Genomic DNA, 24,663 nt, shown 5'->3' on the forward strand with positions numbered 1-24,663 from the left:
ACGCTTAATTTCATTTGGAGGTTTACATCCCTCAACAAAATGAAGGCTTCTTTTTGGTACCCCTTCATTTGTAGGAAAGCCTTCTGCCTGAGCGTGCTGCAATACAGCAACAGTAAAGCAATGATCCTTGTTGTTACAACACCTGCTGCTGAATATAAAAATTGAGGTCGTGCTCTATTTCAGTTTTACAATTCCTTCATCCGTACCCAAATTCTTTAATAACAGAAAGGTCAAGTGGTTTTCTTTAGGTTTTAAAAAATAAATATAACCGTTATTGTCTTTGTGATCACACAGTTATTCAAATCCCAGGCGCTGCTATTTATACAGTTATTCTAATCCCTATTCTACTAGTTAAACCATCAGCAATTTATTATTTTTGCAATATAAAGCACCACAGGTCCCAAAGATTGTACCAGCTGCTGTGCGAACATAGAGTAGGATAGCTCCTACCTACAGATGTGACCGTCTAAGGTTAGCAACAAGGGCAAAACCTGCACACAAAATAACATCGATAATCCCAGATCACTCTTTGCCCAGCCATCATCAGAAGGAAATGTTGTAGATATGGTTGTAGATATTGCAATCCATGTGGTGCTTTAAAAAAGTTACAAGGTGACTCGTGAAGCAGCTTTGCAGGGATTCTCAAGGGCCCCTCCATCAATAAGCCCTGCCAGCCCGGAGGAAATCTGAGAGTATCACAGGTGCAAAGTCAAGGATTAAAGTGTATCAAACCCCTCTGTTGATCAGCTGCTCCGCAGTGAAGCAGGTTTTGTTTGCTCTGTGCTAATCCTTCTGGTGTGGCATTAGGAGATGACAGAGAACGGAGCCCGCTCGCCGTGGGCAGTGCTGGCCGGTGTTAAGCGGTGCCTGGTGGTTGTACAACTGCCCCATTTTCATGTGCTACGCTTTTATACTCACTTTGCATCAAAATATGTAACTGTAGGGGATGAAAGGCAACGGCAAATTGGATTGTGCCTTAATCTGAGTTGAAGCACTGTCTTTACAAAGCAGATGTAAACCAAAAAGCTTTAGGCTCCTTGCAGACAGAAGAAACTTGTAATACATAAACTAGTTATACAAAGACTAAGCAGTCCCTGAAGAACATCTTCCCCTTCCAGCAACAAGCCTGAAGCGGGAGAAGCCCCTCACGTAAACGCCTCTCTGCAGAGCAGATCGTGCCGCTTCCCAGCCGGGCTCCACGACCGACTCCGAAAGCTTCTCCTGCACTTCGGCATCTCTTTGCTCCCGGTGCCGCACGATGAGCCCGCGACTGGAAGGAGAGGTCTGTGAAACCGCTTTGGGGACAGACACCATCACGCTCCCCTGCCTTCCCCGCGTCTCCCCGTCCCCCGGTAGTGGGGTGTCAGAGCAGAGCCCACCTCGCGTGGGGACCCTCGCTGAGGGACAGTCGCTGAGGGATCCTCGCTGAGGGACAGTCGCCGAGAGACCCTCGCTGAGGGACAGTCACTGAGGGACACTCGCTGAGGGACAGTCGCCGAGAGACCCTCGCTGAGGGACCGTCGCTGAGGAGGGACGCTCGCTGCCGGCCGCCGCGCCTCAGGGGAGCGCTACGCCTGACAGCTCCTGTCAGCCGCCGGGCCTCCTCCCTCCTCTCCCGCCTTGGCTGCTGCCTGCGCTCCCGCTTGGCTCCTTCCCTCCCTTTCTGCCATGGCTGCTCTCGCCCCCCCCCAACCGCCTCCCCGCCCCAGCTGCCGCGCCGGGCCCCGGCCCTCAGCGCCTCGCCGGCCCCAGCAGCGGCGCCGCCCGGGCGCCCCCCGCCGCTGCGGGCCGCCTCTCCCGGCCCCGCACGCCCTCGCGGGCTCTAACGGCGGGGACGGCGGCAGGGCGGCGCGGGGCTGGGTCTGACCCGGGTGGGCTGAGGGGAGGCGGCGAGAGGACGTGCGGCCGCCAGTCACAAATAACACTTTTTTTTTCTTTTTTTATTTCCCCCGTGGGTTTTTACCCCCCCTCCCCTTTTCCTGTCGGCGGGGGGGGGGGGGGGGCCGGGCCGGGCCGGGCCGGGCTGGGGGAGGGGAGGGTTTCCCGGCGCTGAGGCGGCGGCGGCGGCGGGCGGGGGAAGGGCGGCCGCTCCCGCCGCTGCCCCAGACAGGGGGCGGGGCTGCGGCGGCGGGAGGGGGTGGGGGCGGCGCGCGCCGCCTGCGGGTTCGTGCCCGCGCGCCGCCGCCGCCGCCGTCTCCGTGGCTGTCGCCGCCGCCGCCGTCTCCGCAGTGAGGTCACGGGTGGGCGGTGCGTGCGCGGCGCCTGTTCCGCTCCCCGGGCTGCCGGAGCCCCCGCGGCGCCGGGTGAGGAGCCGGGGAAGTTACCGGGGGGGGGGGGCGCGGCGGAGGGGGCTTGTGGGGGAGGGGGCGCGGCCGGCCCCGCGGTGGGGGAGGGGCGGGAGCGCCTGAGGGGGGATGGGGCTGAGCCGGGGGGAGGGGCGCGCCGTCCTCGGGGGGAGGGAGCGGCGGCGGGCTGGGGGAAGGGGGGTGCGGGCGGGCGTAGCGCGGGGGCGGCGGGGAGAGGGGGACAGGGAGGGAGCGAGGCGGCGGAGCGGAGCGGGGACGGCGGCGGGCTGCGCCCCCGGGGAGCCGGGCAAGGCGGAGGGGCGAGACCGGCGGCGGCGGGCACGGGAGGGGGAGGGGGAAGGGGAGAGCCCTGCCCGGAGCGGTGCCGGCGGGGCTGAGGTGAGTCACGGCGCGGAGGGAGGGAGGGAGGAAGGAGGGTGCGAGCGGCGGGATGCGGCGTCCCGGGCCCTTCCGGGAGGGGGCTGCGGGGCGAGGGGCCGGTTGCCGGGCGGAGGGGCCGGAGAGCGGCCCTCCTCCCTCCGGAGACCCCGTCCTTCCAGGGTGTGCACGCCGTGAGGGAGCCGCGCCGGTGCCCCCCCCGCCCCCAGCCTGCCCGCGGCTCGCCGGCGGTGAAGGCAGCGCTTCGGGAGTTGTCTGCTGCTGCCAGCTGCACCCATCTGCCAGGGCTTGTAATGGGGCTTACGGTTTTAAAGGCAAGCTCTCCGCGCGCTGATGTTTCGTAATTAATTGGGAAACGTATCCCTCCTTTGGCATGGCAAACTCAGGTTTTGGGATTGCTTGTGACTGACCTCTTTCTCTTTTCACAGGTTATCTGGCAAGGCTGACAGAACTCTGTTAGCACAAGACATGAAATTAGCCGATGGCCTGGACCTTACCTTTATTACTGATACCTTGGGGTGGGAAAATTCTGACACGCAGCCGTGACATCTGTGCGAAAGGGGACTCTCTAGGGACGTTGAGTTTTGGCCGGCGATCTGGATCAGCCTTTAATTTGGGGATTTATTTGTGAACTACCATAGTAACTCTCATGGTGGTGGTGAAATCATGGAGTTGGCAGCACAATAAAAGCAAGCCCTTAAGATCATGTGTTTGATCTCCAAGAACTGAAAGTGCTGAATAAAATTTTCATACAACTTAAACTAAATTTTGGATCGGTTGCATTAAGATCAGCATTCTTCAAACGGAGACCGTTTTTCTATTTTAATATTTAAATAGAGACTTACTTGAAAAGACTATATTTTTTAAAGGAAAAAAATGATCAAGGATGGACACTCTTGCATCAACTCATTGTTTTTTACTAAATTCCTGTACAAGACTACTGTGTAAAATAGTGGGTAGCGTATGAAGAAAAGCCTTTTGTACACATACTGCAGCAGGTTTTTTATAAGAGAAAATTGAACAAATTATAGCTATAAAACTAAAAGATAAATTTGTGTAACCTCTTCATTATTAATTTTATGGTATTACATGCAAAATGGGTTACAGTTTTTACTGTTGGAGGCTGAAGAAGTAACATTTTACTGAAAGGAGTGCAGAACTTGGTGTGCCTGAGGTAATCAAGATCACTTGAAATTGTTTTTTCTATGAACAAGCAGGAGAATGCACACTCAAGACTTCCTTAACTAAAGTTCTGGTGTTTAGCAATGGAAAGCCCACAAATAAACTTCCCTCTAGGTCTAGTTTCAGACCAAAAAAGGAGTGGGATCCAAGAGGATGGGAGTCCTCCATTAAAAAAAGCAATGACAGAAATGCATGTAAATAGCAAAGTACGAGTTGTAATAAATAAATTGCCAACAATAAAGAAGGAAAACTTGGACGAATATGATGAAACTCCTGTGGAGGCTGATGGGGAAACCACCAAGCCAAACAGTACTTCGCTACCTGAGCCTTTGAATTTAAATCCCGGGTTGAAACACACATTGGCACAGTTCCACTTGAGCAGCCAGAGTTCACTGGGTGGACCGGCAGCTTTTTCAGCTCGTTATTCCCAGGAAAGTATGTCACCCACTGTCTTCTTGCCTCTTCCATCACCCCAAATCCTTTCTGGTCCACTGCTCATTCCTCCGGACAGCTCCACAGAACTCACCCAGACTATACTGGAGGGGGAATCTATCTCTTGTTTTAAAGTCGGAGGAGAAAAAAGACTTTGCCTGCCTCAAGTGTTAAATTCAGTTCTCCGAGACTTTTCATTGCAGCAGATCAATACGGTGTGTGATGAACTGTATATATACTGCTCAAGGTGCACTTCTGACCAGCTTCATATTCTGAAGGTTTTGGGAATTCTTCCATTTAATGCTCCATCCTGTGGGTTAATTACACTGACTGATGCTCAGAGACTATGCAATGCTTTACTACGTCCTCGCACTTTTCCGCAAAATGGCAGTTTTCTCCCTGGTAAGAACACCTTGGCCCAATTGAAAGAGACTGGCAGTGCCTTTGAAGTAGAGCATGAATGCCTGGGCAAGTGCCAGGGGTTGTTTGCACCTCAGTTCTACCTTGCGCCGGATGACCCATGTATCCAGTGTTTGGAGTGCTACGGGATGTTCTCACCCCAGACGTTTGTGATGCATTCGCACAGATCCCCGGACAAGAGGACCTGCCACTGGGGATTTGAATCGGCCAAGTGGCACTGCTACCTGCATATTAACCAAAAATACTTAGGAACGTCAGAGGAGCGGGAACTGAAGCATCTCTTGGAGGAAATGAAGGAGAAATTTAGCGAGAAAAATCAGAAAAGAACTCGGTCCAAAGTAAGTTCACCCACTCTTGTAAAACTCCCAAATCTCTTTGTGCTCACACGCAAATACTTGTTCTGGAAGCGCCTCGCTTGCCTTTTGTAAATGGGAATGCTTGTCAAATCAAGCCTAAGTTAAATTTGTGAGAGAGCTTCACCATGGAAATACATTTCTCATTGAAAGGTGCGGTAATTTCTTTCCTCTGTGGGCTGTAAGTAACTTCATTCGAGCTGGTATGGCTTTGTTGGTTCTTGTTCTGTTCTAAGTTACACAGTCCCTGGATAATTCAGAGCTATTGTGGAAATTTTCATTCTCCCATTTGACCTTTGAGTATGTTTTATGCAGTGTGTGTTGCAGCAGCTGAGCAAAGCAGAAAGGAGCTTGAAAATCAAGTATTACAAATTAATTCTTCATTTGTTATTTTTATTCCAGTACGCACACGTGCGGTGTATGGCGACCTGGCTTGCTAACCACCCATCTCATGACTTTGCGTGCAGGGTAATGGTGCATTGATAAGTTGCTATTTAGAAGCCTGAAGTCTGCTTGTTCAGCAATAGCTTTCTGTTTAAACCACTTGTATAGAGAGATATGCCAAAAAGAGGGGGTTCTAAGCAGCCCAAGTAATGAGCTGTAGGCCGGTATCTTGACAATGGTTAATAATAGACGTCGTATTTTTTCCTAAAATACTGCTGCAAGTCTGTGCTGTGGTTCAAAAATACAGAGCTTATTTTTCCCTTAGAGAGCTTCTACTTTAAATAATAAGACAAGCATCAGATACATATTGAACATCATAGATGTTTCCATTCATAGAAGGTACAATTTTTTTGGTATAATTTAAACTTAAGAGGTTTTTAAATGGTTCCTGCCCCATGACTATGTTTCTTTTCAGTATATTTGGCATTTACATGTCTGTTTGATGGCTACTGCTTTGATTATATATCCATTTTGCCTGTTGGACGTTTTGTGATGGATTTCAAAGTAGCAGGAAGAGCAGTCCAGATGGTTCAGCCCAAAAAGGTGTGCTGTAAGTTGACACCTTTCAGCATAAACTTCTGAAAAGTTAGTATTGCAGAAAGGCTTACTGTAGTAACAGGTATTTTTACAGTTGTGCCAGTCTACAGTAAGGGATTTTAGCAGAAAATTGCCATGAAAGTCTGCAATATGGCATGCTTCCACGTGCTGAATTAGTTGAAGGTGCAGGTAAGTTCATAGCAAGGAGACTTTGTTTTTCATCTGATAAAGACATGGCAGTCTTTATCCTTGCAATGCCAGTGTAGGTAATAAACTGTAGGATGGTGGATGCATCAGTGGGAATAGTCTTACATATTCATACCTATAATACTGCTTCCCTTTTCACAGTAGCAGATTTCAGACCACAAGATCTTTCAGTTTCATGTGTACAGATGAAAAAACAGCTGAAATTAGCAGTAACAGTAATTTGGACTGGACTGGTGCAAATGAAATCCAAAAACTTTCTGGAGTCTTCCGTTGCAGACCTGTATAGTACTTTCTTATGAAGCAGCATATGAAATCAGAATGAGAGAGAAACTGTGAAAACTTGAACAAAGATAAAATGGTGGGGGAGGGTTCTTTTTCTTTCTTTTGTCTCATGGATATCCATCTGGAAAGTACAAAAGATTAGAAGAGTTTAATAGGGGCGTGTTGGAGCACAGCCTCCGTTTCCTTGTCCTGGAGAAGCTTGCGCTGCTTCAGTCATCTTTTCTTTCCCTCAGTTCTGTGGTGTGAGAGAGGTATTAGGTACAAGGTGTGGACATTCCCTTTTCTTGCACTCCTAGGGAAATTTATTTGCAGGATGTTCCATTTGCTGTTCTGTCACCTTCTTCCACCTTTGCTGAGTCAGTCCTCAGAAGTGCCAAAGCATCTTTGAAGTTATCTTGGAGAGCCCAGGAAGAACAGTTGCCCTTGGCTAGGTCTTTGTCCATCCAGTAATAACAAATTGTTAATTAAATCCCATAGTCTTGGGAGCATCCTAGGTCCTGGGCATTGCCTTTCTCCTTAGCATTTCACTCTGAGTTTACTCACCTCACAGTGCAAGTACGCTTTTGCTTTCAATATTTTAAGAGCAGACAATGTAGACCCTCGCCTGCTGTACTCACAAGCTTAATTCTTTACTGTTCTTTGTGCTAATGAGAAAGCTGCAAGCTGTATATTTGATTGTCACCGAGTTTCTCATTTTCTGTTGAGTTCTAGACTGCAGTGTAACATCCACCTGCTCTTCATGGGAACAGCTGTCACTAAGTCTCTGCTGATCTCTGCGCTCTCAGGTCCTCATTCCCTTTGTCTTTGTGACGGTTTCTGATAATCGCTCTGCACTGAAACTTTGTCTTGCTTCTCAGACTAATTTCTTGAGTTCATCACTGTGCGTGAGCAAAAGCTCGCAATGTGGAGAGTTAACATTTCTTCTGAGTATTTTTATAAATTCCATCTCTGTGAAAACTACAGGCTTAATGATAAGGCTGAAACCACTACTTATCTATATATTCTTTTTTCTTAAAAATAATTTTCTACAACTAGCCTTAGAAGAAAAACAAGATGTATTTTTCATGTAGCCCTTTCAAACAGTTTAGGTAGAAGTAATTCAATGAATTTTAAGTTTACTTGGATATATTGCATTTATATTATGGTTTAAGAGCATCTAAATGAAACAGATTGTTAGGTAAGGAAATATACATATATATATTGAAGTAGATACTTTACCTCTATTTTATTAGCCTGGATGGTGAGGGAGGAATTGTGTTAGGAAAAGACTTCACGTTTATTTACAATTACCTTTCATTTTCTTTCCTAAGTAAAAATTTGATGGCATCTTATGTAATTCATTTGCAAAATGCACACTAATGGGTAGACAGTAGTTAGTTTCCATTTGAAATAGGTGGGAATGTAAAAATCTGACCTAATAACTTGAAAATACAGATCACCGGATATGTAATTCCACATACAAATATATAAACATGTTAAAATGTGAGTCCTAAAACATGGACAAGATGTGATTCAGAAATTAAAATTGGATTACTGTGTACTAGTTGTAATATAAGAAGAATATATGTACATTATTTAAATTATTACAATGATCTGAGTAAGTAGAAAAAACTTGGCAAGTGTCAGGATGAGGCCATTTTTAGAGGTTACTTGCTGTATTTCAGATCTTCGTTATTTAAAGGCTTGATTATGAATTTCCCATTCTCGAGCTTAGCTTCCTTGTACCCTTCCTCCTTTCTGTCTGTGTTGGAACTGATTTGAGGAACTGCAAGGGTGGAGTTAAATTTCAGTTTCATTGCTAGAGCTGAATTTATAGTGGGCTGGAAGTTTTGACCAGAATATTGTAGATAGGATTTGGTCTCTGTCATGGTCAAGTGGCATTTGATTCTGCAGACCTTGGTACAAGCCACATGTGTGTAATTGAATACTCTCTTGACTGCCAGAGATGAAGTTCTGTGAGTTTATTTCAGGGTGTGTAAATATAAACGTTTCTGATAATATGTCTTGTACACAAGAAATTGTGAAGATGTTAGAATGCTAGATGAAGCTTTTGGTACAGTAGGATTTTTTTTGGCTTTATGGGCTTTTTTTTAAGTTGAGCAACTTTCCAAAGGTACTGGATCTGCCTGGAATGGTGTTAACTTTCTTCATAGCAGCCTGTATGGTGCTGTGCTTTGGATTTGTGGGTAAAGCAGTATTGGTAACACACCAACGTTTTCGCTGCCGCTGAACAGTGCTTCCGCAGTGTCAAGGCTTTCTCTGTTTCATGCTCGGCCCTTGCAGCGAGTAGGCAGGGGGTGGGCAAGAGGCTGGCAGGGAACGCAGCTGGCCTACGTTGGCCAAGGAGATATTCCATACCACATAATGTCATGGTCAGCAAAAAAACTGGGGTGGAAGAAGAAGAAAGGGGGTTTTGGCACCCAAGGTGGATGTTGTTCAGAGACTGGCTGGGCATCAGTCTGCCTGTGGGAGGTGGTGAGCGATATCCTTGCTTCACTTGTTTTTTTGTCTTTCCTTCACCTATTAAACTGTCTTCGTCTTGACCCATGAGCTTTCTTGCTTTCGTCCCTATCCCCCTGGGGGTGGTGGTGAGGGAGTGGCTGCGTGGGTGCTTGGTTGCTGGCTGGGGTCAACCAACCACACCTTACCCAAAAACCCGCTTCCCAAGGCTATTTTAATACAAAGAAATAAAGAATAAATGTCTTAGCTACAAGTCTTGTTTAAATATATGGTGAGACACCTTTCACTTGAAATTCATAGTACCTTTGCAGTGGAGCACCAAGTATCACCAGTAACTTTGACTAAAGAGTAATTACAAGATGCACAGAAGTTTTTTAAGATGATCTGTTCTGATGCTCCTGATTTAACTTTGTTTGTTTACTGCAAAGGAAATGGAGTGGTCATGTTACTGCAGCAGCTTTGCCCACTTTTGCAATAAAAATTCGTGACAACTAAAGAAAAGTTCTGTTTCTGGAATGCCAGTAATTGTTCCATTTTATTCACAGGTTTTATTTTGTAATAAAGTATCTGGCAAGTGCTTACTGGGATGTGGATACTTTATTGCAAAAGGCTCCTACAGCCTTTTGGGAGTCCTAGTTTCTGCTTTCTGTTTCTCCCGAACATTTTTAGCATGCCTCTGGCAGAGTGGTGGAAACGCAGCAGAGCTTTTACATATGTTTGTAAAGAGATTTTCTGTTAATTTCATTGCTACTTTGCCCATAATGGGAAATTGGAGATTGAAGAAACTTCTGTGGCTTGCATCACCCTGCATCTCTGCCAAAGACACTCCGTTTTCCAGTACCCCAGTTTCTCTGGTGTGTATGTATTAATGGTGTAAATGCCATTCCACTGAAGAGCGTTTATGAAAATGTAAATAACATGTACCCACCTTCCAATTACCAATTTATTTTCTTTTCTTTAGGCAGATTCACAGCAGAGCCTGGAATTACCGCAGTGGTATCCAGTTATAAAGCAAGAAGCAGAAACCGATCCTCAACCACCCTCCTTTTTCCATCCCAGGTAACTGAATTTCCTGTGTAGAATTATAAGCACTGTATGTACAAGTATTTAAATACTTCTGGCTATTTAAAGATGTCATGATTTAAGCCCAACCGCTCACTCACTCCTCCCTGGTGGGATGAGGGGGAGAATCAGAAGAGTAAAAATGAGAAAACTTGTGGGTTGAGATAAAGACAGTTTAACAGGTAAAGCAAAAACCACGCACGCAAGCAAAGCAAAACAAGGAATTCACACACTCCTTCCCATGGGCAGGCAGGTGTTCAGCCATCTCCAGGAAAGCAGGGCTCCAGCACGTGTAACGGTGACTTGGGAAGGCAAATGCCATCGCTCCGAATGTCCCCCCTTCCTTCTTCTTCCCCAGCTTTCTATGCTGAGCATGATGCCATATGGTGTGGAATGTCCCTTTGGGCAGTTGGGGTCAGCTGTCCTGGCTGTGTCCCCTCCCAGCTTCTTGTGCCCCCCATCTCCCCCCCCCCCCCCCCCCCCAGCCTGCTCGCTGGTGGGGTGGGGTGAGGAGCAGAAAAGGCCTTGACTCCGTGTAAGCACTGCTCAGCAACAACTGAAGCCTCCCTGTGTTATCAACACTGTTCTCAGCACAAATCCAAAACGTAGCCCCATGATAGCTACTGTGAAGAAAATTAACTCTACCCCAGCCAAAACCAGCACGAAAGATAATTCAAACTGAAAAAAATGTACTTGCAACCTGAGCCATTAGGAAAACTCTAAGGGATCGCACAGGAATAATTGAACACTAACTTTTTATGCGTTTCTTCATGTAAATATTAATGAACTGCTTATGGGTGGTTTTTGGTACAGGACTCAAGCTGTGATCTGTGAGTGTTCTTCAGTAGGCAATACAATTGAAATGTAGTTACAATTTCCCTTTTCAGAGTAGAAATGACAGAAGGTAATTTTTAATCTTTTGTGTTATAATATAGTGCATGCATGTGGAAAGCTGCGTAGGGCCTATTTACCATGAGTGCAACTTAATTTCCTTTCAAACAAGACTTCTAAAAGGTGTTCAAGGGCTTTCTTCCACACTGGAAAAATGGCTATGGCTGAATTGTCTGTTGATTAGTTTCCTGAGTTTAGAAACCAAGTGCATTTCCTTAACATTATACAAAGTTTGTCATCTGCATCAACGAGGGAAACACTTTTTCTTGATGTACCTCTTACCCTCATCCCTGTGTGGTTATGCATTTACCGTATACAGGTGAGATAAGACTCTTTTGGCTAGCAGCATGCATCAAAGCAACACACATGCATCAAACTAGTTTCCACACAAACATGTGAATGGTGGAACTTCTGTGATGGTCCCTCAGTTTGCTGTTTCTATCGGTGCCTTCCTTCAGAACTAGGAGCAAGGAAAGTGTTGAAGACAGCAGTGTTAACTCCAGCATCGTTGACACTGATTATCTTGGCACTGACCTTAACACATTTGGCACTCTTTTCCTTCTGTACTAGATAAAAGCTGAGTGGCTAGGTTAGAGCGGTACAGAAGGATGCTCCCAGGAGTCAGGAGCTGTGAAAATCCAGACAGATCGGTCAATATATCTGGGAAAGAAGGTCCAGCATAGGTCTCAGACGTGCCCCAGCACCGTCAGTACACAGCTTTGCTATTTAAGGAGTGATATGCTCATTCCCACTACACTGATCGCTTCCCTCATCCTCCATTGCTAATACAAGGATTATGAAAATGCTAGAGAGTCTGGATTCAGTGGCATTCTAATTTAACTCTTTGCATTTAAATGAAGACTTCCTATGATTTTCTGTGTGATTTTTTTAATCAGCCATGTTTGAAAAATCCTCGTTTGATAGCCTCAAAACCTTATCTAGATAATCTACTCAGTGAAGATTAAGTGGGTCATTAGGATTTCCTTTTGCATAGGAAAAATTTAAAAAGGATGTGCTTATTTTTCATGGAAGCTTCTACAGTTTGAAATCATGTTAAATTAAACTCACTGCTGTCTACCAGTCATCATTTATTATGCCTTACCTTTCATTCTTAATTTTATTGTTCCACTGTTTCAGTTACTACCTTTATATGTGTGATAAAGTGGTTGCCCCAAATGTATCTCTTGCATCACAATATAAGGATGTTGCAAAAACAACGGTCAAAGCTTCAGAAGTAATTAAATCCTCACCTGGACAGTCAGAGAAGAAGCTCAATAGTGGAAAGCACAAAAAAGCTGCCTCCTATCCAGAGCTTTCTCTTGAAGAACAGGAAAAAATTGACTTGAAAACTGGCATGGAGCAGCATAAACGTTTAGGTGAGTAGTGAAAATTACGTTGAAGTCTTTTCAATTTTTGTACCATATAATTTTGGAAAGCTCAACACCAAGCTAGTATTTTGTGATGTCACTTCAGTTTTCCAAAAATTCTTTTGACCCTTTTATAATCGTCATTTTTCTTTGCATTTTTTTCACTCTGTGAAATTTCTGTGTTTATTATGCTGTGTTCTTCTGTTCTCTGTAGATCCACCTGTGTCAACTCGTGCTGCAAGAAGTGGAAAATCTGAACGTGTTTCTTCCAAAATCACTAGAGACTCTAGCCGTGTTGAAGTAGGTAGTGATGGGCGAACCTTGTCCCCCACTCTCATGAAAGACATCAGTTGTGAAGATGACAAGGGAAGGATCATGGAAGAAGTAATGAAAACCTACATCAAACAGCAAGAAAAACTCAATACTATTTTGCGGAGGAAACAGCAGCTTCAAATGGTACAGTGCCAATCTGAGTGCATTTCACTTCTGACATCAGAAAACTGATGTTAGCTTGTTGGTTCTAGAATCAATATCACAGATTACATTCATTTAGAAACACCAAAACACACAGATAATTTCCCCCCCTGCTTGAATCCAGACACCAAATCTTTAATATCCCTTATGCTCATTAGGTTCGAGTCCACTAATAATTGGTATCTTTTCAGCTTGCAACTACTGCGTTCAAGCAGCTCCTTCTTTCATTTTATCCAGATGAAAATGACTTCTTTCACTTTAAAATGTTTTCCAGACATTTAAGTATTTTGGGAAATATAGTTTAAGTGCTCTAAAATTTCTCAGTTTTCAGGATTTTAAAGATGCAGACATCAGTGTTCTAGAAATGGTCTTATCACTGCCCTGTATAAAAAAGAATGCCACCTTCCTATTTGTATTTGATAAGCCCTTGTTTTTAGGGGGATTTTATTAGTCTTTTTTAATAGTTGATGACATTAGAAGCTGGCGTTCACTTGTGATTTTACCTCATTTCTGTTTTCTGAATTAAGGTAAATACTGTCTTTGCTTCTTACTTTCATAGGTCAGACCTAATAGTTTAGTTTAGTTTAGTTTAGTTTAATGTTAAGCTCAGAATCTATGAGCTCAGATAGGGCCCTAGAGCTGCTACTTTTAAGTTGTTCTGCTGTTGGAGGTGAAGCTTGTAGATAAGTTAAAAAAAATTAAGACTTTAAAAAATATCAAAATGCTAGTGGAAAAAGAAATCAAACACATTTATTCTGTTTTCTGATGATGCACTTCTTACATTTTCAAAGTGTATTTCAGTAAATCAGTGCTGCTGCTTTCTGAGGTTCACTGCTGGAAGTTGTGAATCTGTTTCTGAAAGCTCCGTGTACTTGGAAGTATAAATAATTTCTTAAAAATGAAATGCTTGCTACAGAATTCCGGGCTGTCATTGATAAGTAGATAAATACCATTATCAGGCTATTGTTATCAGTAGATAAATGTGCTCTTTTTGACCTCCTTGTTTCCAGATACACATTTAAATTCATTTTTTTACTTTTTGGGTCTTAGAACCAAGGTGTATGTGATCCTGATTTTTCTTGACAGGAAGTGGAAATGTTAAGCAACTCTAAAGCTATGAAGGAACTAACTGAAGAGCAGCAGAATTTACAAAAAGAACTTGAATGTTTGCAAACAGAGCATGCTCAAAGAATGGAAGAATTTTATTTTGAGCAGAGAGACTTGGAGAAGAAACTGGACCACGTGATGAAGCAGAAGTGTAGCTGTGACTCCAATTTAGAAAAAGACAAAGAAGCTGAATATGCAGCCCAGGTGAGAAGGGAAAGTTCGTTTCAAACCAAACCGTATTTAGTGTATCACGAAATTGTGAAGCTATTGCTCAGCCACCTTAAAGTTTCATCTTCTCCATGCGTTCTGATACCATAGACGAATACCAAAATAGGTCACAGTGACAGCAATATTTATTTCCCTGTTCTTTGATTGAAACTGAGGTAGAATGCAACTTACAGAAACATATGATGCTATTGATGAAATACTGATTTTAAACATAAGGTCTGTTACATCCTTATTTAAAACAAGTCGGGTTTTTAATGTATATAGGCTTGCCCATGTTATAGAATTAAACATTCTTATTTTAGTTATAGAAATAAGCTATTCCACTTTTTCTTACTTTTATGTTAAAAAAAAAAATCCAAACCTCTCAAGCACCTTTTTGTCAGATTAGTAGCATACCTTGCTGCTCTTTCTGTTCCTTGGTGGTAGAATCTTCTGCACTATCTGATGAGCCCCCTTCTGTGTCAAAGCATTTGGTCAAGAGTTCTCTTGGAAATGAAAATCATATTCTTGTCTCTCATTCCTGCCTCTTGGGTTCGTATGGCAGAACCTATGGAGATTTTTTTTCCTTTCACTTTCTTTTTAACTTTTACTATTGCTTCTTTATGTTGGAGGTTATTCATGTCATTCCAATGGGAAAAATATAGTTAATGCCGAAGGGAGCCTTGGAATGCCCCTTTCCAAAATCAGTTGCAGTTATGATTAAATGTATAGTGATGTATTTTGTACTGTGTCACAGAAAACTAGTCTTAACAGGTTTTTTTAAAGTAAATGAAATCTAAAACTTAAGCTCAGTAAAGCTTTGTGGTCATGTGATCATAGCTGTGTATATTTCCTGTTCTTACTGTCTCAAACTGAGAAACAGGCAGTACTTGAGAGACAGGTTTTGGTATTTTGGGGGAGTAGGGCAGAGACTAGCATCATAAATCCTTCTCATGAATTTAATTTCGTGACATCCCACTCCACAGATTCTTAGCCTTTGCTGCCAGAAATAATCCTCTCTGACTAAGGCCTGATTTACTAAACATCTGGTACAAGCCCTATTACTGCAAGTAACAACACGTTCTAATTTATGAAGATAATAATGTATAGCATGTTTTATATGGCTTGTGCAGCTTACTTTCTTTAGAGGGTAAAACCCATAGATTGTTCCCCAGGGGTATTGGTTGATTCTTTCTTTTGAAGTTAGACTTTGAAAACTAAATACGTTCCTTGCATGAACGTTTACTCTGTTATTACCTGTGTGCTAGAGCTATCCGCAACATATAATTTGAATCTTTTTCTCCATTTATCACATCTTACAATAGATTTTGGACCCTAGGTTCCAACCAGTTGTCAGAAGTACCTGAGTTAAACAGAGGTCCTGGCAACAGGTAACTTCCCCAACCTGTGTGTACAGCATTTAAAAAAGCCTTAATCCGATGTCTTCTTGAAGCAGTTGCCCAGGCTGCCCTTTCTCTCTGAGACCTGTGGACTGGGAGGAACCCTCCTTGTACATTAAACAAAATTATTAATTTGGGATTTGGAACTTGTTTAAATGTCTGGTCTTCTTTCTAGGCCTGCCTGAAGGTGCACTAAGTGTCTTCTCCCCCTTTTTGACTTCTTTATTGAGTTGTCTAGTTTAATTATTGCTTTACCCTGTCAGTCACAATAGGGCAGTATAACCAGTACTGGAACCTTTCCTTAGAGCTGGAAACCAAAACGCAACCAGAGACGTGCTTATGTAGTACGTGCTGTAACATGCAGGCAGTGGGCATTATCGTACTGCAACAGTTTACTTAGTCAAAGTAGTGGAGTCGGAAGACTTGCATTAATAGCCTGTTGCTGTCTAAGAACCGCTTAAATATTTCTGATTATACTAATAACCGTTTAAATATTTCCGATTATACAAGTGGAGATGAAGGTCCACTGAATGTGGTGTTTCTCTAAGATCAGCACAGCAGTTCCTTTGCCCAGTACATTTTATAACAATTGGTGAACACCAGTGATCCTGTATGCTCCTGCTTCTTCCCTTCTCATGAGCTCTCTTCCTCATTTTCAGTGAGATGTATGCTTACTGATGATTTAGATCAGAGAGTTACCTATCATCATAAAGGCAGATGGATTCTTTAGATTCAGTGAGGTCTTTTTGTAAGAAATAACCCCTTAAATCAATGGTAGAGAAGATAACTGGTTTCCAGTCTCCTCCCTGGTTTAACTGCTGGTAGTATACCTATAAGCAATTTGAGAGTAACTTTCCCACACTTGAAAAATTCATCAGACATTTCCAGATCTCACTGTAAATAAGTTTTGATGACACTCTAGCAAGTTTGAGGTTTACTGTACTCCAAAGATGAAACAATTATTTAATTTCTGTGTTTAAACACAAAATGTTTCACAAAAAAATTTGGGTGGACTCATGTTTATATTTGAACACACACATAAATGCACAGGCAGTTATGTTCAAGACTTTCTGAATCTCATTTCTGGTAATTCTGTTTCATTTATGCTAAAGGGTATCAGAAAACAGTGTTGGTGGTTTTGTTTGTTCTAGAAATGCATTAAGGCTTTGAAATAAAGAAGTAATATTTTGTCAGGTAGGAGAAATGAACCTGGGAAATGAAAAAGTGCTATTTATTCTGGGATTTGTGAAACATCTGATGCAGACATCATCACAATCTTCCTAACAGGTTATATGTATTATTGACACAGTCTGATGTGACAGTTTATATAACTACAATTTACATGTATTTAAAAATTAGACTTTTCCATTTTTTTATAATACTGTGGTGTTTATGCAGCTTTCCATATTGATGTCATTTGCTAATGGTGTAGTAGGTAACTGCATAACTCTTGACAACTGTAGAAGATGAGCTCATAGATGCTGGTGAACAGAAGTATTTTTATCTGATGCATACGGTGGTCATCAGTGGCATCTTGAATAGCTGACGTTTACAAATAAGTTTGCTAAAATTTGCTCTGCCTCTCTGTCTCTCCTCTCTATTTTACAGCTAGCAGAACTGAGACAGAGATTGGATCACGCAGAGGCAGATAGACAAGAGCTTCAAGATGAACTAAGACAAGAACGAGAGGCAAGGGAAAAGTTAGAGATGATGATAAAGGAATTGAAGCTACAGATCTTGAAATCTTCAAAAAATGGAAAAGGAAAATAGAAATTGGAAGAGGAAGCGTGACTGCGTCCTTCGAACAGGGTGTTTTGGTTTTTAATGAATTGTGAGCAGTTTCTGTGTGATAAGAAAAAGTATTCTCTACAGATTTCTATTTCCCAGACAAGGCCAGATGAAGATATACATATATATATAAATAAATAGAGATAGATAGGTATACATTTTTAGATTTTCCTAACCAATGAAAATCTGCATTTATTTGTACTGGTGTTTTTCTCAAACAACGAAAAATATGAAACTCTTGATTTAGAGTGACCAGTTTCTGTCTATTTCTAATGCAGTCTTGAGGACTCTCTACCTTTTAACATTGTCTGTTAAAATATATGTGGTGATCTTTATTTTGCTATCAATTGCACATCCAGTTATCAAAGTACATTAAAAACATCCTGAATTCTTCAAGGTCAAAAACAGTTTGGGTTTCAGTGAGAATTCTGTGTTCTCGAACTGGGGAAAGTAAAGGCAGCTTTTCATCTGTAAGTTAATACTCAAAATCGCCACAATGATAGATGATCGATCATCAAAAGTGATTTACCAGCGTGAATTTTTCCCATAATTTCATTGTGTGAAGTCAAGCTGATATTTTCAGTATTTTTCTATTTAACAACTCGTTATCAATCTAAAGCGTTTTAGAGCCAGCATTTGCTTGCCATGCTGGAAGAAGAAAATGTTAGGGTTTTTCTGTAAATTAAAAAATTTACAATTACAATGGAATCTTTGGAAATTAAAAATTCACATAATTTCTTTTGTTTTCTTCTATATAGTAGATATGAAAGAAACGTTAATAAAAGGCTTAAAGGTGGGGCTTTTCCTTCTAGAAACCGAGAAAGCTTGACTTAACTGGTTTTCAGATACTAATGCTTTCAAGAAAAATAATATTTATTAAAAATATGTATTAGTTTCTTTAGTACCCTAAGCCTCCACACTTTGAGCTTCTTGCCAACTTGTGGATTTTTCTTTCATTACATAGAACAGGCCTTAACTGACATTGCGATAATAGCTTAAAACACAAAGTTCTGAGATACAGCACTTTGAAAATAATTTTGATAGTCTCTGTATTTGAATGGCATGGTAATGTTACCATGAATTAAGAAATACAGCATGTTTGTTAAGCTATAGCATTTGAAAAAGTGTAATTGTACAGAATTACTGTTTTATGTATATATAATGTTTTAGTACTTCAGAAGTCTGGTTCCTAGTGGATTAAACGCATGACTACAAAGTTGGATGAAGAAATACTTTTTTGCACTTCTCTCCAAAAAGTTTGATATAGCTGACAGATGTTAGCTGATTATGTCAGTGACTAGGAATGTTTTAGTAGTTCTAGTATTTCACTACATAATTTTAACCTGTGCTTTAGCTTCTGTTTTTGAGATGCTTAGGTTTATTATTCTCTTAATAATTCAGTTAATTCTGGATGAAACCACTAGTAAAAGCCTACATTGATTCTTTTTTCCTGACCTAGTAAAACTGAAGACTTCTGAGTTCTTTTTTGTTTCTCTTTTAGTGGTATGACAGGACTGAATATCATGGAGAAAGATAAAATTGCACATATCTTTAAATTGAATGAGAAACGAAGTGGTAAATTAAATGTCATGGAGTCATAGGATGATTCTTTTATAGCTGTGTATAATTTTGTTTATGGACTTTGTGTCATATTTACACTGACGATTAAAGCAGTTTAGATGAAAAAATATCAAACAATTTTTTTTGTCAGTGTTGATCAGAAAAGAGAACCCAGATTACATTTTTCCCTTCTTCAATTCCATCTCTAAATTATTGCTTTAAAGAAAAAAGAAAAGAAAAAAGCCTGTCTTTGCAGCGTAGCGATGCTTTGGAAGGAAAGGTGTTGAGTATAAATGATTCTGGTTGTGTATGCACCACTTGCTCTAAAAACAAAATGAATGTTTTATTGTAACAACCACCAAAAACATGGCTATAGGGAGAGTAGGCAGGAATATTGGTAAAAGTGTGATTGTTAGACACTGGAGCTTGGAGTAGTCCAACGTGATTGGCAGAACCGATGTTGGATTGGCTAGATGGGCAAGTAAGAACACACCGTCCTGGGAAACTGAAAAGTTTCATCGGGGTGTTATCAAAGGATCAAAGATACTGTTTCTAGTTGCTTTTCAGTATCAGTCTTTTGAATCAGACTTGTTCGATTGTCGGTATAGATAAGGCCATACAGACTTGCTTAATACAGCTGCAGTAACTAATTTACCACAGTATTTATAGCTTAGCTGTTGAATGTATGGAATCCTCATGGGATTATTATATTAGAATACTGTATATCCTGTTTTCATTCGGGTCTTGTCTATGTTAAGTGACTTCTGCTCAAATTTCCCCGTTTGCCGCCAGCTGATCTTCAGCAGTGGCAATTGCAGTGGAGTACTAGTACAGCCCGGGTTCCTGTGCCTCAGCCGGCACTTCAGCCATCTCTCAACCAGCTGCTAACTGGCTTATGCTGTAGGCTGTTAAAATGCTGGTGGCCATAGTTTGTACTGATATTTTCACTGTTGCAGGAACTCAAGCAGCTATATGAAGTTTTAGCAATTCCAGCTGCAGATAAGGCCTCCTAATTGTTTTAAAATGTCTGGCTGAAAAAGCTAATGGAACGTTTATTAAAATGACTTTAAAAGTAGCTTTGTAAATATTCCATTTAGTTAATCTAAAGTTAGAATGCATTTTAAATTATTGTAATCCTCTTAAAATTCTTAAATATTACTTCAGGCTCTTTACCGAACATAAATAATTTTCATATGTGTAGACTTAATTTTATACTGATTTTAAGTAATAATGTATACATAAATGTGCCATAGATTTTGTGTGTTCACAGTCTTTGAAAGATAGTTTTTTAGTAAATTGTAAATAATACAGTATAAGTTCTAGAACAAATATATGTTGACCTTTTTTCACTACCTTATACTAGTTATATTGAATGGTTTATTTTACAGCCTAATATAGGAACTTGGAATGCACACTTAAGGGCCCTCACTTAAGTGCACACTTAATGGTAGAAACTAATTCTCTCATTAGGTCCTCGCTTTTTGTCATGGCATGCTCATTTTATGTATTATTATTTGTTTTGCCTTCAGTTATTGCTTGCTGATCTTTCAGGCAGGATGTCGTTTTCCCAGATAGTTGTGACATGAAGCCTTTAGGAAAAAATCTTAAAATTGTCCATCATTTTGAAAGTTGCATTATTAAACACCTAGACCAAGGTCAAAGTTGCCTCGTGCGCCTTTTGGAACAAAGTAAGTAGGATTCGAGGTGAATATCTAGTTTGCTCCTATTCTTTTTTGGAAGAGGACTTTCACATGCTTTGTGTACTCTAATGAACATGAAAATATACGAGCTTAGAGAGTAAAACTCTTGTAATTTCGGCAGTCTGAAAGCACCCTCATTCGCAGTGTAGCTATGTATCCCTAGACGAAAGAGATTTTTATCTAAGTCTCCAAACTTAACTAAGTCTATGTTTTAGTTTTTGTAAAGCATATCGTTTAGCTTGAGTATTTAGATAAATGTAGTTATGTTTCACATTCTTAAACTAATTTTATTCTATATTTAATATATTAATAGCTTAGGTGTAAAATCATTTGTATATAGTAAAGGCATAATGCAATTAGTGAAGTAGGAAAAGTTGAATGGGAGCATAACGCTACTGATGGCCTGAAAAAATAAGGCCCGTATTTTAGAAGTCATGACGTTTTATTCATACATTCTTGTTTTATATCCGGGGAGGGGATAGCTAGAATGTGTTATGAAATTTTTGGAAAACTTTCCTAGCATTAGTCGTGAAGTTGGCCTTGAAATGCTGTCATGGTCAGCTTCCTAGAATTCATTTGTTTGTAGAGTATATATTTTGATTGTCAGTAAAGATAACAACTTTGTATTTTTTCTGCACTTAATTCGTGTAATTAATCCACACAACAGAGTTTTCTATAACATGGTGAAGTCGGCAAAAGACGTAATTACACCTACCTGTTAATCTGTGCTTGCAATATTTCAGTAATTTTATTTAAGCTGTCACTAGTTAGCAGCAGAAAGCTGCAAATTTCAATTTTCTTTTTGCTCATTAACATTTGTAGTGCGAGTATTCATCACTTTTCATTACAGAAAGCTTGTAGAATTTTCTTTGTTGCATATTTCTATTTCAAAAAGATCCATTTTTTAGCTTTTGTGAAAGCAGTTATTGCTTACAAATTGCACGACAATTTTGTAGTGTGTCTCCATTACTTAGAAAATTGGGGTTTTTCAGGGTTAGTGGTTCAGTTGGAAAATGCTTGAAAAATGAGTTTTAAGCACTTCATCAAGCACAGCAAACAAATGGTATAAAATTTTGCTATTTGAAAATTGATTAGATGTAACAATATCAATTGAATTTTTTTTCTTCAAATATAGATACCTCACTTAAAAGAAAGCACAGCTGTACTGTATTTAAACTAATTCTAGGAAATAATAAAAAGTTGGTCTAAACATGTTGTTGCCATTATGTTGCTTTCTGTGATTGACGAAATCTGTTTTTGTGTTTTCATACTCACTCTCGAAAGTATTTATTGATGTTGACATGCCAGTATAATTATCTTAATGAATTACAGAAAGTAGCTGCAAAACAACAGAGTCTGTGTTAGCTCAAGGCAACAGGTTGAATGACTATTCTGAAACCATAGTAAAAGCCTGTGAAAAATGATCAGTGCATTCAACAATTTTTAATACTTTGCCAATGATGTACAGTCTTATTGTTAGAGTTGCTGTGGTTGCATTACATGACACACAAAACTGTCCTCTACCTCACGAGAGATTTAACAGATATTTTATATGGTTTTAGTAAACAAGATGCATCTATCTGGTCACTTAGTTTACAAATTTTGAATTATATTTATTGAAACATGACATACTGTGCTCTTAGCTTATACCTCAATTGTATTTTGTGCTGTTATCCATTTTCATGCCATGTAAATACCTGTATAGATTGTGGATTCAAAAACAAATAAAGAACTGTAATGTCAGAACACTGGTCTTCGTAATATTTTTGAACACTGACTTCTAAACGTGACTTTTTGAAAGGTGTTTAACAACGGTGCTTTTCTAAGGAGGACGGAGTCTTCCTTGCTTTGGTTACAGTAAATTAAAACCTGGTTACGCTGCAACGTGTTAGCAGAACTCCCGCTGCCTGCAGCAGGTCCCCAGTTTTCTAAAGGGCAATTTTAGCAGAATCTACAAGATCAATAGCCCTCCCTCACCATGAGTCCATTTTCTAAACCTCTGTGAAGATCTTACTGACCCTAGGATTTCTACGTACCTTGACTTAAAGTTGGTGTTTATATGTCTAAATACAACCACTTGTGCATTTGGCGTGTTGTCTGGTGCACAGCTTCTGTTGCTAGTTGACTGCTCCAGCAGTGTTTGAGTTGTTCACACCTCTCCTTATGGCTTAGTAATGAACAGGATAAAAACCACACATTGCTGTCGCTGAGATTTATAAAAAGTTAAAATCAGAAATGAGAATTATACTTTATTTGCTGATGGAAAATATGTCCTACAGTGGCTCTCAGTTCTTAGTTTCTGTAAATCAAGTGATTACATTGCTTAACATTTTTGTCTACCGTCAGGGAGCTTAAATAGCAGAAAATTCAGAATAGAAGAGAGAGGAAGGAGGCAAGAAGAAAAGAGGGAGCCGTTCCTGTACGCTATATGTGAATGGGTCTTTGGTTCTTTCCTTAGAACAAGAGGCTATATTCTGTTGGTCACTTAAAAAAATCTAGATGTATAAATATAACTTGTACTACAAATAATATTTTTGAGATTTTCTAGGTGATTTTATTCATACTAAGGGTTTGGGTTTTTTTGACAGATAACCAAGCGCGGTCCCATAGGTATTTTTAGATCTACACACTTAGATATTTTTCCTTCCCCTCAAATCAGGGCAAAAATGCTTTGTCCTTGTTTTAAGGTACTGGTCTTGCATATAGGAAATCCTGATTGTTTCTGATTGTTGCAAACCCTTAATGCTACCGTGTACTTGCCTGTATTTTACAGCTGAAGAGAGAAATGAGCGGTATGAACCAGGGTGAAGAAGCAATTGGTAATATTTTGATGAGCTCAGCTTTTAGTATGGAAGAAAATTCACAACTAGCTGTACCACTGAAAGAGTTAACCCTGTTTATTTCTGCATCCCATGTCATATTTTTATACTGCTGTGTTTCCAAGCGAGAGAGAAGCTATCGGGCTGAAAATGCTGCAAAGAAAAAGTTCAAGGTGAGTCATTTGTATGAGAAAAAGTCACAGGGTGTTGATAGCTTGTGTAAGTATGACTAATTGCAATCCCTGTCATTTGTCAGAGAAAACAGTGCTGATCAAGGAAAAACTGCTTGAGTGACTGGGTAAAAAGGTTGATTTTTAAGGGGTGTTCACCTTGTTGGTGAAATAAATGCATGTGTAGCACTTGCTTTAAAAATGGCAAATTTTAGGAATATTGCCCTAAGTGTATCAGTTTATTTAGCATATCGCTGGTAAGTCATTCTTCTTTGTTTCTTCTTTTATTGGTCTTGTGAATCGTTGTTCACTTGTAGCATACCAACTTATATTCACTTAAACATTGGTAGTGTTATTTACAACAGTGACAAAATAGTAAATGTTTCTTGTCCCTATCGACATTAATGAAATAATTCAGCTGTGCCCTGTGGGCACCAGATTGAGTACTGTTGAACAGTATTAGTTACTGAAGTGTAAAATTTACTTCTTGTCAGTTGAGCTGCTGCACGCTCTTTGAAGTGTGAAGCATTTGTGAAGGCAGACACAGCAGGGTAAGGAGCTTTCGTGGTTAAGGAGTTGGTCTCATAACTGTCGGAGACTGAATTACAGTAGGATGTGCCCACAGCCTTCGAATTTGTATCCTGCAGCATTTTAAAAAGCCGTCTTCTGTGCATTAGGATGTGCCTGCACTATCACCATGTAAAATGCTTCTAATCTCAGCCCTGGGATGGAATGGGATATCAAGATGTTGCAAACTTTTCTGGTATTTTGAAGAAAAATGAAATACTTCGAAGTATATTAGAAATCTAAGTTTTAGCATGATTTAGATCAAATGCCTGGTTTTTAACCTCCAAAGGACTGCGTGGTGACAGTATCGTTAGATGACAGAGGTTGGGGTCAGTCATCCCAAAGTGGTTAACTATCCTTATGCCTGGTATTAATCAAAAAGCAGTATTAAGCTATGTGCATTTATCCTTGATAGAAACAGATCAGATGTTTAGTTTATAAAATGCTATAAAGTTAGATTGAGGAAATGCTAGACTGAAAAAATGCAAACTGAGTCAGCCAAGGGGAGAGGCAGGAACGTGTTCATTTGTCAGCGCATCTCCTTCTAAAT

General features: G+C 40.8%; 1 protein-coding gene across 1 annotated transcript; it reads left to right on the forward strand.

The window, feature by feature from the left end:
- The first annotated feature begins 2,144 nt into the window (after positions 1-2,144).
- On the forward strand, positions 2,145-17,427 carry SKIL (SKI like proto-oncogene). Its single transcript, XM_075506867.1, has 7 exons — positions 2,145-2,303; positions 3,113-5,056; positions 9,963-10,060; positions 12,092-12,330; positions 12,536-12,777; positions 13,882-14,106; positions 17,118-17,427. The coding sequence occupies exons 2-7, from the start codon at positions 3,950-3,952 to the stop codon at positions 17,277-17,279; spliced, it is 2,073 nt and encodes a 690-aa protein (XP_075362982.1). The 5' UTR covers positions 2,145-2,303; positions 3,113-3,949; the 3' UTR covers positions 17,280-17,427.
- Positions 17,428-24,663: the final 7,236 nt, after the last annotated feature.

Source organism: Mycteria americana, chromosome 7 (genome assembly GCF_035582795.1).
Source record: "Mycteria americana isolate JAX WOST 10 ecotype Jacksonville Zoo and Gardens chromosome 7, USCA_MyAme_1.0, whole genome shotgun sequence".
In the NCBI taxonomy this organism is placed as follows: domain Eukaryota; kingdom Metazoa; phylum Chordata; class Aves; order Ciconiiformes; family Ciconiidae; genus Mycteria; species Mycteria americana.

Coding starts and splice junctions, on each gene's coding strand:
- SKIL (XM_075506867.1), top strand. CDS start 3,950: ATGGAAAGCCCACAAATAAACTTCCCTCTAGGTCTAGTTTCAGACCAA. Junction 10,061..12,091: donor CCCTCCTTTTTCCATCCCAG/GTAACTGAATTT, acceptor CCACTGTTTCAG/TTACTACCTTTATATGTGTG. Junction 14,107..17,117: donor AAGCTGAATATGCAGCCCAG/GTGAGAAGGGAA, acceptor TCTATTTTACAG/CTAGCAGAACTGAGACAGAG.